General features: G+C 41.9%; 1 protein-coding gene across 1 annotated transcript; it reads right to left on the bottom strand.

Annotated features, from left to right (window-relative positions):
* Positions 1 to 11,187: 11,187 nt before the first annotated feature.
* Positions 11,188 to 12,546, bottom strand: LOC149325584 (uncharacterized). Its single transcript, XM_089564340.1, has one exon. The coding sequence runs from the start codon at positions 12,544 to 12,546 to the stop codon at positions 11,188 to 11,190; it is 1,359 nt and encodes a 452-aa protein (XP_089420466.1).
* Between the last annotated feature and the right edge of the window lie 400 nt (positions 12,547 to 12,946).

Genomic DNA, 12,946 nt, shown 5'->3' on the forward strand with positions numbered 1-12,946 from the left:
GGAGTTTCGGAGTTTTGGAGTTTTGGAGTTTTGGAGTTTTGGAGTTTCGGAGTTTTGGAGTTTTGGAGTTTCGGAGTTTTGGAGTTTTGGAGTTTTGGAGTTTTGGAGTTTTGGAGTTTCGCAGTTTTGGAGTTTTGGAGTTTTGGAGTTTTTGAGTTTTGGAGTTACGGAGTTTTGGAGTTTTGGAGTTTTGGAGTTTCGGAGTTTTGGAGTTTTGGAGTTTTGGAGTTTCGGAGTTTTGGAGTTTTGGAGTTTTGGAGTTTTGGAGTTTCGCAGTTTTGGAGTTTTGGAGTTTTGGAGTTTTTGAGTTTTGGAGTTACGGAGTTTTGGAGTTTTGGAGTTTTGGAGTTTTGGAGTTTTGGAGTTTTGGAGTTTTGGAGTTTTGGAGTTTCGGAGTTTTGGAGTTTTGGAGTTTTGGAGTTTTGGAGTTTTGAGTTTTGGAGTTTTGGAGTTTCGGAGTTTTGGAGTTTTGGAGTTTTGGAGTATTGGAGTTTCGGAGTTTTGGAGTTTTGGAGTTTTGGAGTTTTGGAGTTTCGGAGTTTTGGAGTTTTGGAGTTTTGGAGTTTTGGAGTTTTGGAGTTTTGGAGTTTCGGAGTTTTGGAGTTTTGGAGTTTTGGAGTTTTGGAGTTTTGGAGTTTTGGAGTTTCGGAGTTTTGGAGTTTCGCAGTTTTGGAGTTTTGGAGTTTTGGAGTTTTGGAGTTTCGGAGTTTTGGAGTTTTGGAGTTTTGGAGTTTCGGAGTTTTGGAGTTTTGGAGTTTTGGAGTTTTGGAGTTTTGGAGTTTCGCAGTTTTGGAGTTTTGGAGTTTTGGAGTTTTTGAGTTTTGGAGTTACGGAGTTTTGGAGTTTTGGAGTTTTGGAGTTTTGGAGTTTTGGAGTTTCGGAGTTTTGGAGTTTTGGAGTTTTGGAGTTTTGGAGTTTCGGAGTTTTGGAGTTTTGGAGTTTTGGAGTTTTGGAGTTTCGGAGTTTTGGAGTTTTGGAGTTTTGGAGTATTGGAGTTTCGGAGTTTTGCAGTTTTGGAGTTTCGGAGTTTCGGAGTTTTGGAGTTTTGGAGTTTCGGAGTTTCGGAGTTTCGGAGTTTCGGAGTTTTGGAGTTTTGGAGTTTTGGAGTTTTGGAGTTTCGGAGTTTTGGAGTTTTGGAGTTTCGGAGTTTTGGAGTTTCGGAGTTTTGGAGTTTTGGAGTTTTGGAGTTTCGGAGTTTTGGAGTTTCGGAGTTTTGGAGTTTTGGAGTTTTGGAGTTTCGGAGTTTTGGAGTTTTGGAGTTTTGGAGTTTCGGAGTTTTGGAGTTTTGGAGTTTCGGAGTTTTGGTGTTTCGGAGTTTTGGAGTTTTGGAGTTTCGGAGTTTCGGAGTTTTGGAGTTTTAGAGTTTGGAGTTTTGGAGTTTCGCAGTTTTGGAGTTTTGGAGTTTCGGAGTTTTGGAGTTTTGGAGTTTTGGAGTTTTGGAGTTTCGGAGTTTTGGAGTTTTGGACTTTTGGAGTTTTGGAGTTTCGGAGTTTTGGAGTTTTGGAGTTTTGGAGTTTTGGAGTTTCGGAGTTTCGGAGTTTTGGAGTTTCGGAGTTTTGGAGTTTTGGAGTTTCGGAGTTTTGGAGTTTCGCAGTTTTGGAGTTTTGGAGTTTTGGAGTTTTGGAGTTTCGGAGTTTTGGAGTTTTGGAGTTTTGGAGTTTTGGAGTTTCGGAGTTTTGGAGTTTTGGACTTTTGGAGTTTTGGAGTTACGGAGTTTTGGAGTTTCGCAGTTTTGGAGTTTTGGAGTTTTGGAGTTTTGGAGTTTTGGAGTTTTGGAGTTTTGGAGTTTTGGAGTTTCGGAGTTTTGGAGTTTTGGAGTTTTGGAGTTTTGGAGTTTCGGAGTTTTGGAGTTTTGGAGTTTTGGAGTATTGGAGTTTTGGAGTTTTGGAGTTTTGGAGTTTCGGAGTTTTGGAGTTTTGGAGTTTTGGAGTTTTGGAGTTTTGGAGTTTCGGAGTTTTGGAGTTTTGGAGTTTTGGAGTTTCGGAGTTTTGGAGTTTTGGAGTTTTGGAGTTTCGGAGTTTTGGAGTTTTGGAGTTTCGGAGTTTTGGTGTTTCGGAGTTTTGGAGTTTTGGAGTTTTGGAGTTTCGGAGTTTTGGAGTTTTGGAGTTTTGGAGTTTTGGAGTTTCGCAGTTTTGGAGTTTTGGAGTTTTGGAGTTTCGGAGTTTTGGAGTTTTGGAGATTTGGAGTTTTGGAGTTTTGGAGTTTTGGAGTTTCGGAGTTTTGGAGTTTTGGAGTTTTGGAGTTTCGGAGTTTTGGAGTTTTGGAGTTTCGGAGTTTCGGAGTTTCGGAGTTTTGGAGTTTCGGAGTTTTGGAGTTTTGGAGTTTTGGAGTTTCGGGGTTTCGGAGTTTCGGAGTTTCGGAGTTTCGGAGTTTTGGAGTTTCGGAGTTTCAGAGTTTTGGAGTTTCGGAATTTTGGAGTTTTGGAGTTTCGGAGTTTTGGAGTTTCGCAGTTTTGGAGTTTTGGAGTTTTGGAGTTTTGGAGTTTCGGAGTTTTGGAGTTTTGGAGTTTTGGAGTTTTGGAGTTTTGGAGTTTTGGAGTTTCGGAGTTTTGGAGTTTTGGAGTTTTGGAGTTTTGGAGTTTTGGAGTTTCGCAGTTTTGGAGTTTTGGAGTTTTGGAGTTTTGGAGTTTCGGAGTTTTGGAGTTTTGGAGTTTTGGAGTTTTGGAGTTTCGGAGTTTTGGAGTTTTGGAGTTTTGGAGTTTTGGAGTTTCGCAGTTTTGGAGTTTTGGAGTTTTTGAGTTTTGGAGTTACGGAGTTTTGGAGTTTTGGAGTTTTGGAGTTTCGGAGTTTTGGAGTTTTGGAGTTTTGGAGTTTTGGAGTTTTGGAGTTTCGGAGTTTTGGAGTTTTGGAGTTTTGGAGTATTGGAGTTTCGGAGTTTTGGAGTTTTGGAGTTTCGGAGTTTCGGAGTTTTGGAGTTTTGGAGTTTCGGAGTTTCGGAGTTTCGGAGTTTCGGAGTTTTGGAGTTTTGGAGTTTTGGAGTTTCGGAGTTTTGGAGTTTTGGAGTTTCGGAGTTTTGGAGTTTCGGAGTTTTGGAGTTTTGGAGTTACGGAGTTTTGGAGTTTCGGAGTTTTGGAGTTTTGGAGTTTTGGAGTTTCGGAGTTTTGGAGTTTTGGAGTTTTGGAGTTTCGGAGTTTTGGAGTTTTGGAGTTTCGGAGTTTTGGTGTTTCGGAGTTTTGGAGTTTTGGAGTTTTGGAGTTTCGGAGTTTTGGAGTTTTGGAGTTTTGGAGTTTTGGAGTTTTGGACTTTTGGAGTTTTGGAGTTTCGGAGTTTTGGAGTTTCGCAGTTTTGGAGTTTTGGAGTTTTGGAGTTTTGGAGTTTTGGAGTTTCGGAGTTTTGGAGTTTTGGAGTTTTGGAGTTTCGGAGTTTTGGAGTTTTGGACTTTTGGAGTTTTGGAGTTTCGGAGTTTTGGAGTTTCGCAGTTTTGGAGTTTTGGAGTTTTGGAGTTTTGGAGTTTTGGAGTTTCGGAGTTTTGGAGTTTTGGAGTTTTGGAGTTTTGGAGTTTTGGAGTTTCGGAGTTTTGGAGTTTTGGAGTTTTGGAGTTTTGGAGTTTTGGAGTTTCGGAGTTTTGGAGTTTTGGAGTTTTGGAGTATTGGAGTTTTGGAGTTTCGGAGTTTTGGTGTTTCGGAGTTTTGGAGTTTTGGAGTTTTGGAGTTTTGGAGTTTCGGAGTTTTGGAGTTTTGGAGTTTTGGAGTTTTGGAGTTTCGCTGTTTTGGAGTTTTGGAGTTTTGGAGTTTTGGAGTTTCGCAGTTTCGCAGTTTTGGAGTTTTGGAGTTTTGGAGTTTAGGAGTTTTGGAGTTTCGGAGTTTTGGAGTTTTGGAGTTTTGGAGTTTCGGAGTTTCGCAGTTTTGGAGTTTCGGAGTTTTGGAGTTTTGGAGTTTTGGAGTTTTGGAGTTTCGGAGTTTTGGAGTTTTGGAGTTTTGGAGTTTCGGAGTTTTGGAGTTTTGGAGTTTTGGAGTTTTGGAGTTTTGGAGTTTCGGAGTTTCGGAGTTTTGGAGTTTTGGAGTTTTGGAGTTTCGGAGTTTTGGAGTTTTGGAGTTTCGGAGTTTTGGAGTTTTGGAGTTTCGGAGTTTTGGAGTTTCGCAGTTTTGGAGTTTTGGAGTTTTGGAGTTTCGGAGTTTTGGAGTTTTGGAGTTTTGGAGTTTCGGAGTTTTGGAGTTTTGGACTTTTGGAGTTTTGGAGTTACGGAGTTTTGGAGTTTCGCAGTTTTGGAGTTTTGGAGTTTTGGAGTTTTGGAGTTTTGGAGTTTCGGAGTTTTGGAGTTTTGGAGTTTTGGAGTTTCGGAGTTTTGGAGTTTTGGAGTTTTGGAGTTTTGGAGTTTTGGAGTTTTGGAGTTTTGGAGTATTGGAGTTTTGGAGTTTTGCAGTTTTGGAGTTTCGGAGTTTTGGAGTTTTGGAGTTTTGGAGTTTTGGAGTTTTGGAGTTTTGGAGTTTCGGAGTTTTGGAGTTTTGGAGTTTTGGAGTTTCGGAGTTTTGGAGTTTTGGAGTTTTGGAGTTTCGGAGTTTTGGAGTTTTGGAGTTTCGGAGTTTTGGTGTTTCGGAGTTTTGGAGTTTTGGAGTTTTGGAGTTTCGGAGTTTTGGAGTTTTGGAGTTTTGGAGTTTTGGAGTTTCGCAGTTTTGGAGTTTTGGAGTTTTGGAGTTTTGGAGTTTCGGAGTTTTGGAGTTTTGGAGTTTTGGAGTTTCGGAGTTTTGGAGTTTTGGAGTTTCGGAGTTTCGGAGTTTCGGAGTTTTGGAGTTTCGGAGTTTTGGAGTTTTGGAGTTTTGGAGTTTTGGAGTTTCGGAGTTTTGGAGTTTTGGAGTTTCGCAGTTTTGGAGTTTTGGAGTTTTGGAGTTTTTGAGTTTTGGAGTTACGGAGTTTTGGAGTTTTGGAGTTTTGGAGTTTCGGAGTTTTGGAGTTTCGGAGTTTTGGAGTTTTGGAGTTTTGGAGTTTTGGAGTTTCGGAGTTTTGGAGTTTTGGAGTTTTGGAGTTTTGGAGTTTTGGAGTTTCGGAGTTTTGGAGTTTTGGAGTTTTGGAGTTTCGGGGTTTCGGAGTTTCGGAGTTTCGGAGTTTCGGAGTTTTGGAGTTTCGGAGTTTCGGAGTTTTGGAGTTTCGGAATTTTGGAGTTTTGGAGTTTCGGAGTTTTGGAGTTTCGCAGTTTTGGAGTTTTGGAGTTTTGGAGTTTTGGAGTTTTGGAGTTTCGCAGTTTTGGAGTTTTGGAGTTTTGGAGTTTTGGAGTTTTGGAGTTTCGGAGTTTTGGAGTTTTGGAGTTTCGGAGTTTCGGAGTTTCGGAGTTTTGGAGTTTCGGAGTTTCGCAGTTTTGGAGTTTCGGAGTTTTGGAGTTTTGGAGTTTTGGAGTTTCGGAGTTTTGGAGTTTTGGACTTTTGGAGTTTTGGAGTTACGGAGTTTTGGAGCTTCGCAGTTTTGGAGTTTTGGAGTTTTGGAGTTTTGGAGTTTTGGAGTTTCGGAGTTTTGGAGTTTTGGAGTTTTGGAGTTTTGGAGTTTCGGAGTTTTGGAGTTTTGGAGTTTTGGAGTTTTGGAGTTTCGGAGTTTTGGAGTTTTGGAGTTTTGGAGTATTGGAGTTTTGGAGTTTTGCAGTTTTGGAGTTTCGGAGTTTTGGAGTTTTGGAGTTTTGGAGTTTTGGAGTTTTGGAGTTTCGGAGTTTTGGAGTTTTGGAGTTTTGGAGTTTCGGAGTTTTGGAGTTTTGGAGTTTTGGAGTTTCGGAGTTTTGGAGTTTTGGAGTTTCGGAGTTTTGGTGTTTCGGAGTTTTGGAGTTTTGGAGTTTTGGAGTTTCGGAGTTTTGGAGTTTTGGAGTTTTGGAGTTTTGGAGTTTCGCAGTTTTGGAGTTTTGGAGTTTTGGAGTTTTGGAGTTTCGGAGTTTTGGAGTTTTGGAGTTTTGGAGTTTCGGAGTTTTGGAGTTTTGGAGTTTCGGAGTTTCGGAGTTTCGGAGTTTTGGAGTTTCGGAGTTTTGGAGTTTTGGAGTTTTGGAGTTTTGGAGTTTCGGAGTTTTGGAGTTTTGGAGTTTCGCAGTTTTGGAGTTTTGGAGTTTTGGAGTTTTTGAGTTTTGGAGTTACGGAGTTTTGGAGTTTTGGAGTTTTGGAGTTTCGGAGTTTTGGAGTTTCGGAGTTTTGGAGTTTTGGAGTTTTGGAGTTTTGGAGTTTCGGAGTTTTGGAGTTTTGGAGTTTTGGAGTTTTGGAGTTTCGGAGTTTTGGAGTTTTGGAGTTTTGGAGTTTCGGAGTTTTGGAGTTTTGGAGTTTCGGAGTTTCGGAGTTTCGGAGTTTCGGAGTTTTGGAGTTTTGGAGTTTTGGAGTTTCGGGGTTTCGGAGTTTCGGAGTTTCGGAGTTTCGGAGTTTTGGAGTTTCGGAGTTTCGGAGTTTTGGAGTTTCGGAATTTTGGAGTTTTGGAGTTTCGGAGTTTTGGAGTTTCGCAGTTTTGGAGTTTTGGAGTTTTGGAGTTTTGGAGTTTTGGAGTTTCGCAGTTTTGGAGTTTTGGAGTTTTGGAGTTTTTGAGTTTTGGAGTTACGGAGTTTTGGAGTTTTGGAGTTTTGGAGTTTTGGAGTTTTGGAGTTTTGGAGTTTTGGAGTTTTGGAGTTTCGGAGTTTTGGAGTTTTGGAGTTTTGGAGTTTTGGAGTTTCGGAGTTTTGGAGTTTTGGAGTTTTGGAGTTTTGGAGTTTCGGAGTTTTGGAGTTTTGGAGTTTTGGAGTATTGGAGTTTCGGAGTTTTGGAGTTTTGGAGTTTCGGAGTTTCGGAGTTTTGGAGTTTTGGAGTTTGGGAGTTTCGGAGTTTTGGAGTTTTGGAGTTTTGGAGTTTTGGAGTTTCGGAGTTTTGGAGTTTCGGAGTTTTGGAGTTTTGGAGTTTCGCAGTTTCGCAGTTTTGGAGTTTTGGAGTTTTGGAGTTTAGGAGTTTTGGAGTTTCGGAGTTTTGGAGTTTTGGAGTTTTGGAGTTTCGGAGTTTCGGAGTTTTGGAGTTTTGGAGTTTCGCAGTTTTGGAGTTTTGGAGTTTTGGAGTTTTGGAGTTTCGGAGTTTCGCAGTTTTGGAGTTTCGGAGTTTTGGAGTTTTGGAGTTTTGGAGTTTTGGAGTTTCGGAGTTTTGGAGTTTTGGAGTTTTGGAGTTTCGGAGTTTTGGAGTTTTGGAGTTTTGGAGTTTTGGAGTTTTGGAGTTTCGGAGTTTCGGAGTTTTGGAGTTTTGGAGTTTTGGAGTTTCGGAGTTTCGGAGTTTTGGAGTTTCGGAGTTTTGGAGTTTTGGAGTTTCGGAGTTTTGGAGTTTCGCAGTTTTGGAGTTTTGGAGTTTTGGAGTTTCGGAGTTTTGGAGTTTTGGAGTTTTGGAGTTTCGGAGTTTTGGAGTTTTGGACTTTTGGAGTTTTGGAGTTACGGAGTTTTGGAGTTTCGCAGTTTTGGAGTTTTGGAGTTTTAGAGTTTTGGAGTTTTGGAGTTTCGGAGTTTTGGAGTTTTGGAGTTTTGGAGTTTTGGAGTTTCGGAGTTTTGGAGTTTTGGAGTTTTGGAGTTTTGGAGTTTCGGAGTTTTGGAGTTTTGGAGTTTTGGAGTATTGGAGTTTTGGAGTTTTGCAGTTTTGGAGTTTCGGAGTTTTGGAGGTTTGGAGTTTTGGAGTTTTGGAGTTTTGGAGTTTTGGAGTTTCGGAGTTTTGGAGTTTTGGAGTTTTGGAGTTTCGGAGTTTTGGAGTTTTGGAGTTTTGGAGTTTCGGAGTTTTGGAGTTTTGGAGTTTCGGAGTTTTGGTGTTTCGGAGTTTTGGAGTTTTGGAGTTTTGGAGTTTTGGAGTTTTGGAGTTTCGCAGTTTTGGAGTTTTGGAGTTTTGGAGTTTTGGAGTTTCGGAGTTTTGGAGTTTTGGAGTTTTGGAGTTTCGGAGTTTTGGAGTTTTGGAGTTTCGGAGTTTCGGAGTTTCGGAGTTTTGGAGTTTCGGAGTTTTGGAGTTTTGGAGTTTTGGAGTTTTGGAGTTTCGGAGTTTTATTTATTTATTCATTTATTTATTCACGTTGCCTCACAGGCTCCAAGCATGGAGTATTGTGTGAGGGGGGGATTACATAAATAGGGGTAATAACAGGAGCATGCATGACATGATTATATAATGCTGATTGACTGTTAGTACTCATTAAACAGTAAGAACATCATTACACAATGCCAACTGACTGTTAGTACTCACCATAAAACAATAAGAACATCATTACACAATGCCAACTGACTGTTAGTACTCACCATCAAACAATAAGAACATCATTATACAATAGTTATTGACGCGTCAGTAATTAGAAAAAATGGCTGTTATTTCGGTCCTAAAAGAAGCTGGATCACGAATATTGACGATGTGTTGCGGAAGACCATTCCAGTGAACAATAGCCTGCGGCAAAGCGGATGAATTGAATGCAACGGTTTTACCTGAAAGGCGTTGAAAGCTGAGATGGTTGTTTAAACGGCGCGAGGTGCGGTGAGGTTGGGCAAGAGGGAGAGTCGAATGATTAGTGCTATAGACTATTTTGTGAAATAAGCAGACTAGGGCAATTAATCTTCGTGATTGCAAGGTACAAAGAGAGAGCGATAATTTAATGTTTGTGACGCTTGAGTGACGGTCATAGTTTCTGGAGATGAAACGCGCAGCACGATTTTGGACTGATTCAAGGGAGTTAATTAAATAAGCCTGGTGAGGTGACCAAATGGATGACGCATATTCGAGTTGCGGACGAACAAATGTTTGATAGGCGAGCTTACGGGTAGTAGCAGGAGTTCCATGAAGATTCCGTTTTAGGTAGCCTAAGGTCCGGGATGCTTTAGCTGTTATTTTCTGGATATGAGTGGACCAGGACAAGTTACATGAAAAATGGACACCGAGGTATTTGTAAGAAGACACCTGAGAGACTAAGCTTTTATCGAGCATGTAATTGAACGAAGAGTTAGATTTTTTGCGGCTGAATGTCATTAACTTGCATTTTTCACTGTTAAGTGACATTTGCCATGATGAACACCAAGCGGTTACATGATCGAGGTCCCTTTGAAGTGCAAGATGATCTGCAGGTGATCGGATTTTGCGGTAAATTATGCAGTCATCTGCGAACAAGCGAATGGTTGATGTAATGTTGGATGGCAGATCATTAATGTAAATCAGGAACAGCAACGGGCCCAGGACGCTTCCTTGAGGAACACCAGATAGAACATCGCTAAACGGAGATGAGTGGCCGTTAACAACTGTGAACTGTTTACGAAAAGACAAGAAATTCCTTAGCCATGAGGTAGTTAGTGAGTCTAGGTTGAGGGAAGTAATTTTACCTATTAAGCGTGAATGCGCAACGCGGTCGAATGCTTTTGAAAAATCTAAGAATATGCAGTCTGTTTGGAAGTTCTCGTCCATGTTGTGTAGTAGCTCGTTAGTAAATTCCAGTAGTTGAGTCTCACAAGAGAAGCCTTTCCTGAACCCGTGCTGGTTAGAAAAAAAGAAATTATTACTATCTAGATGCTGCGCCACTGCTGATACGATGATGTGTTCGAGGATCTTACATGGGACAGATGTCAAAGATATAGGGCGATAATTTTGCGCGTTCGTTTTATCACCTGATTTGAAGATGGGGATAATTTTACCAATTTTCCAATCCCTTGGAATCTCACCAGTTGATAGCGACTGACGAAAGATATGGAAGAGAATATTGCTTGAATGGATCACTGTGTTTTTGAGAATTTTTGTATTAATATCATCAATACCAGCAGAAGTCGAAATCTTGAGATTGTTTATTAATGCTGCAATACCGGAGACACTTATTTCTATGGGACTCATGTACTGGTAATCGGCATCTACTAATGGTGGAGTAGTGGAATGGTCTTCCTGTGTGAACACTGAAGAAAAATAATTATTAAATATAAGTGGGCATTCTTCTTCTATAACTGGAGCACCAGTGTTATCCAACAACGAAACAAGAACCGGAGTGTCAGTAGGTGATATCGTTTTCCAAAATTTTTTAGGGTTGTGTGTCATAAGGGATTGAAGGTCATGGGAATAATATTTAAGCTTTGCTTTGCGGATGGCACTACAATATGTTTTTTCGGCGATTTTGTGTTTCTGCCATGAAGCCGGTGTGCCAAGGCGTTTGGCAGCTTTGAAAAGTCGCTTTTTCTTGTTTTTTAGTGCATGTAGCATCCTGTTGAACCATGGTTTAGACGCGTTCGTGCGGAGGGTGAGCAGTGGTATATGACGGTGCACTAATTCCAGTAAACTATTTTTGAACAAAACCCAGTTATCGTTGGCCGAACGCTGAGAAAAACTCGGAAGATATGTGTCACAAAAGGATTGTAACCCGATATTAATGGCATTGTAGTCAGCGCGGTTATAATCAAAAATGCGTTTATGTGTTTGTGCACGTGCGCATGGAGGCATGGAAATCGTGAAATTAAGCAGTTCGTGATCACTGAAGCCATCAGAATAAGAGATAGGGCTTATATTGTCTGGGACTGACGAGAATACGAGGTCAAGCTTATTGTTTCCTCGGGTAGGTTTTTCGACTAATTGGACCAAAGAGAAATCGAGAGTTAGTTGAACAAAATTAGTGCTATCACGTGTTCTCGAACTTAAGGTCGGCCAGTCAATTTCGGGAAAGTTGAAGTCACCTAGAAGACAAATACTTGCTTTTGGAAATTTAGCTTTTGCTTCAGTTAGGTTATCATGTAGATCGGAGACGAATGATTGCGGACTATCTGGTGGTCTGTAACAAACTCCAAGAAGATGCTTGGAAGATGGCGATGTGATGCAAACCCACAAAATTTCTAATTTACTAGGAATATCAACGAGAAAAGAAGTTATATGCTTTTTAGCTGCAATCAACACCCCTCCTCCCCTTCTGTCGCTCCTATCGTTTCTGTAGATAGTGAAACTGTCCATATCAGGCAAGACTTCATCGTTCCTAATATCTTTATGAAGCCACGTTTCGGTTAGTATTAAAATGTCGCATTCACAATTGTCAAGGTATGAACAAAGTTCGATGCGCTTAGGAAGGATGCTGCGTATGTTAGTGAAAAGTAAGGAGAGCTGCGATTGCGCGGTGTTATTGCGGTAAGATGTTCGTTCTTTCCTGATGACACGTGTAGCCGAGCAACACCTTACCTATGCGGAAGATAGTTTTACGGTGTCAGTAGCGGCGTCGTATACGTAAACACTATCGTTTATTCTCAGCTTATCGACATTTAGCTTGTACGGAACTTTTTGTGGTTTGGCAAATTCGATCAACTTCTTTCTAGCCAGTCGTGTCTGGAAGGAAAAATCTTCGCGCACAGCGTAGTTCCTTTCAGCTTGATGCCGTTCCCAATGATCTGTTGTTTGTCCTTAAATAATGTGAATTTTACCATCACTGGCCTGCACTTTTCCGGGTCGTATTTACCAATGCGGTGTGCCCGTTCTATTTGCGATGAATCTACTGTAATGTCCAATTCATTCTTGCACAGGTCAATCACTTTCGTTTCAGCACTTGGCCATGTCTCAGATATGTCATCGGAAAGGCCGAAAAAAAGTAAGTTGCAGCGTCTCAGCCTGTTTTCCGCGTCATTACAACGCGATTCAATAATTCTGAGCTGGTCAGAGATGACGCTGGAAACTGCACCAGGAGAAGGAGAATCAGCCGAAGACGTAGCGGGATTGTTTTTTAGATCTGAAACGTCCACTTCAACACTGCGAAGTCTAGAAGACAACTGCTTCAGTTCAATGTCTACTGACGCTTGCCACTGCTTCAACTCTCTCAAATCACTTCGAATTCCATCTTGGCCGGATTCGATCCTTTGTACAGTCTCCAGCACAGTAGCCAGGATGTCATTAGAATCAGGTCCGGGGTTTGTTTCCACATCCCCGGAAAGAATTAAGAGTAAACTACTTAAGCAATGTTGCACAGTTTCCTCGCATGCTTCTAGGGCATATAACCACTCTCTGGGGCACGACACCAAAAACAAGCAGCGATTCTTGCTTCTTAGGCAAGTGCAATGATCAAGGTAACTCACCTGGAACAGTGTGAAAGGTAAGCGCTCCATTGCCAATACGGCGTCGTGCCCCAGAGGGGCGTTCACGGGCAGCAGCTTATATTCCGTGTGGCCGGCGCTGATAGTGGTATCGCTGGTGATGAACGACCGCGGTTGCCAGCCGAAGAACAGGTTTCCTTCCAGATGGATCTGTAGGCAAGGCTGTTGCGTCCAATCCGCGGGTTGATTCGCGTTCTCAACTGGGCAGGTGAAGACCACGTCCGATGCCAAACAAGGTAGCGATGAGCCAAGGAGTAGGGCAGCCTGGAACAGTGTGAAAGGTAAGCGCTCCATTGCCAATACGGCGTCGTGCCCCAGAGGGGCGTTCACGGGCAGCAGCTTATATTCCGTGTGGCCGGCGCTGATAGTGGTATCGCTGGTGATGAACGACCGCGGTTGCCAGCCGAAGAACAGGTTTCCTTCCAGATGGATCTGTAGGCAAGGCTGTTGCGTCCAATCCGCGGGTTGATTCGCGTTCTCAACTGGGCAGGTGAAGACCACGTCCGATGCCAAACAAGGTAGCGATGAGCCAAGGAGTAGGGCAGCCTGGAACAGTGTGAAAGGTAAGCGCTCCATTGCCAATACGGCGTCGTGCCCCCTAGTTTTGGAGTTTTGGAGTTTCGCAGTTTTGGAGTTTTGGAGTTTTGGAGTTTTTGAGTTTTGGAGTTACGGAGTTTTGGAGTTTTGGAGTTTTGGAGTTTCGGAGTTTTGGAGTTTTGGAGTTTTGGAGTTTCGCAGTTTTGGAGTTTTGGAGTTTTTGAGTTTTGGAGTTACGGAGTTTTGGAGTTTTGGAGTTTTGGAGTTTCGGAGTTTTGGAGTTTTGGAGTTTTGGAGTTTTGGAGTTTTGGAGTTTCGGAGTTTTGGAGTTTTGGAGTTTTGGAGTATTGGAGTTTCGGAGTTTTGGAGTTTTGGAGTTTCGGAGTTTCGGAGTTTTGGAGTTTTGGAGTTTCGGAGTTTCGGAGTTTCGGAGTTTCGG

Source organism: Amblyomma mixtum, chromosome 10, assembly GCF_055824585.1.
Source record: "Amblyomma mixtum isolate Tamu chromosome 10, ASM5582458v1, whole genome shotgun sequence".
Lineage (NCBI taxonomy): Eukaryota > Metazoa > Arthropoda > Arachnida > Ixodida > Ixodidae > Amblyomma > Amblyomma mixtum.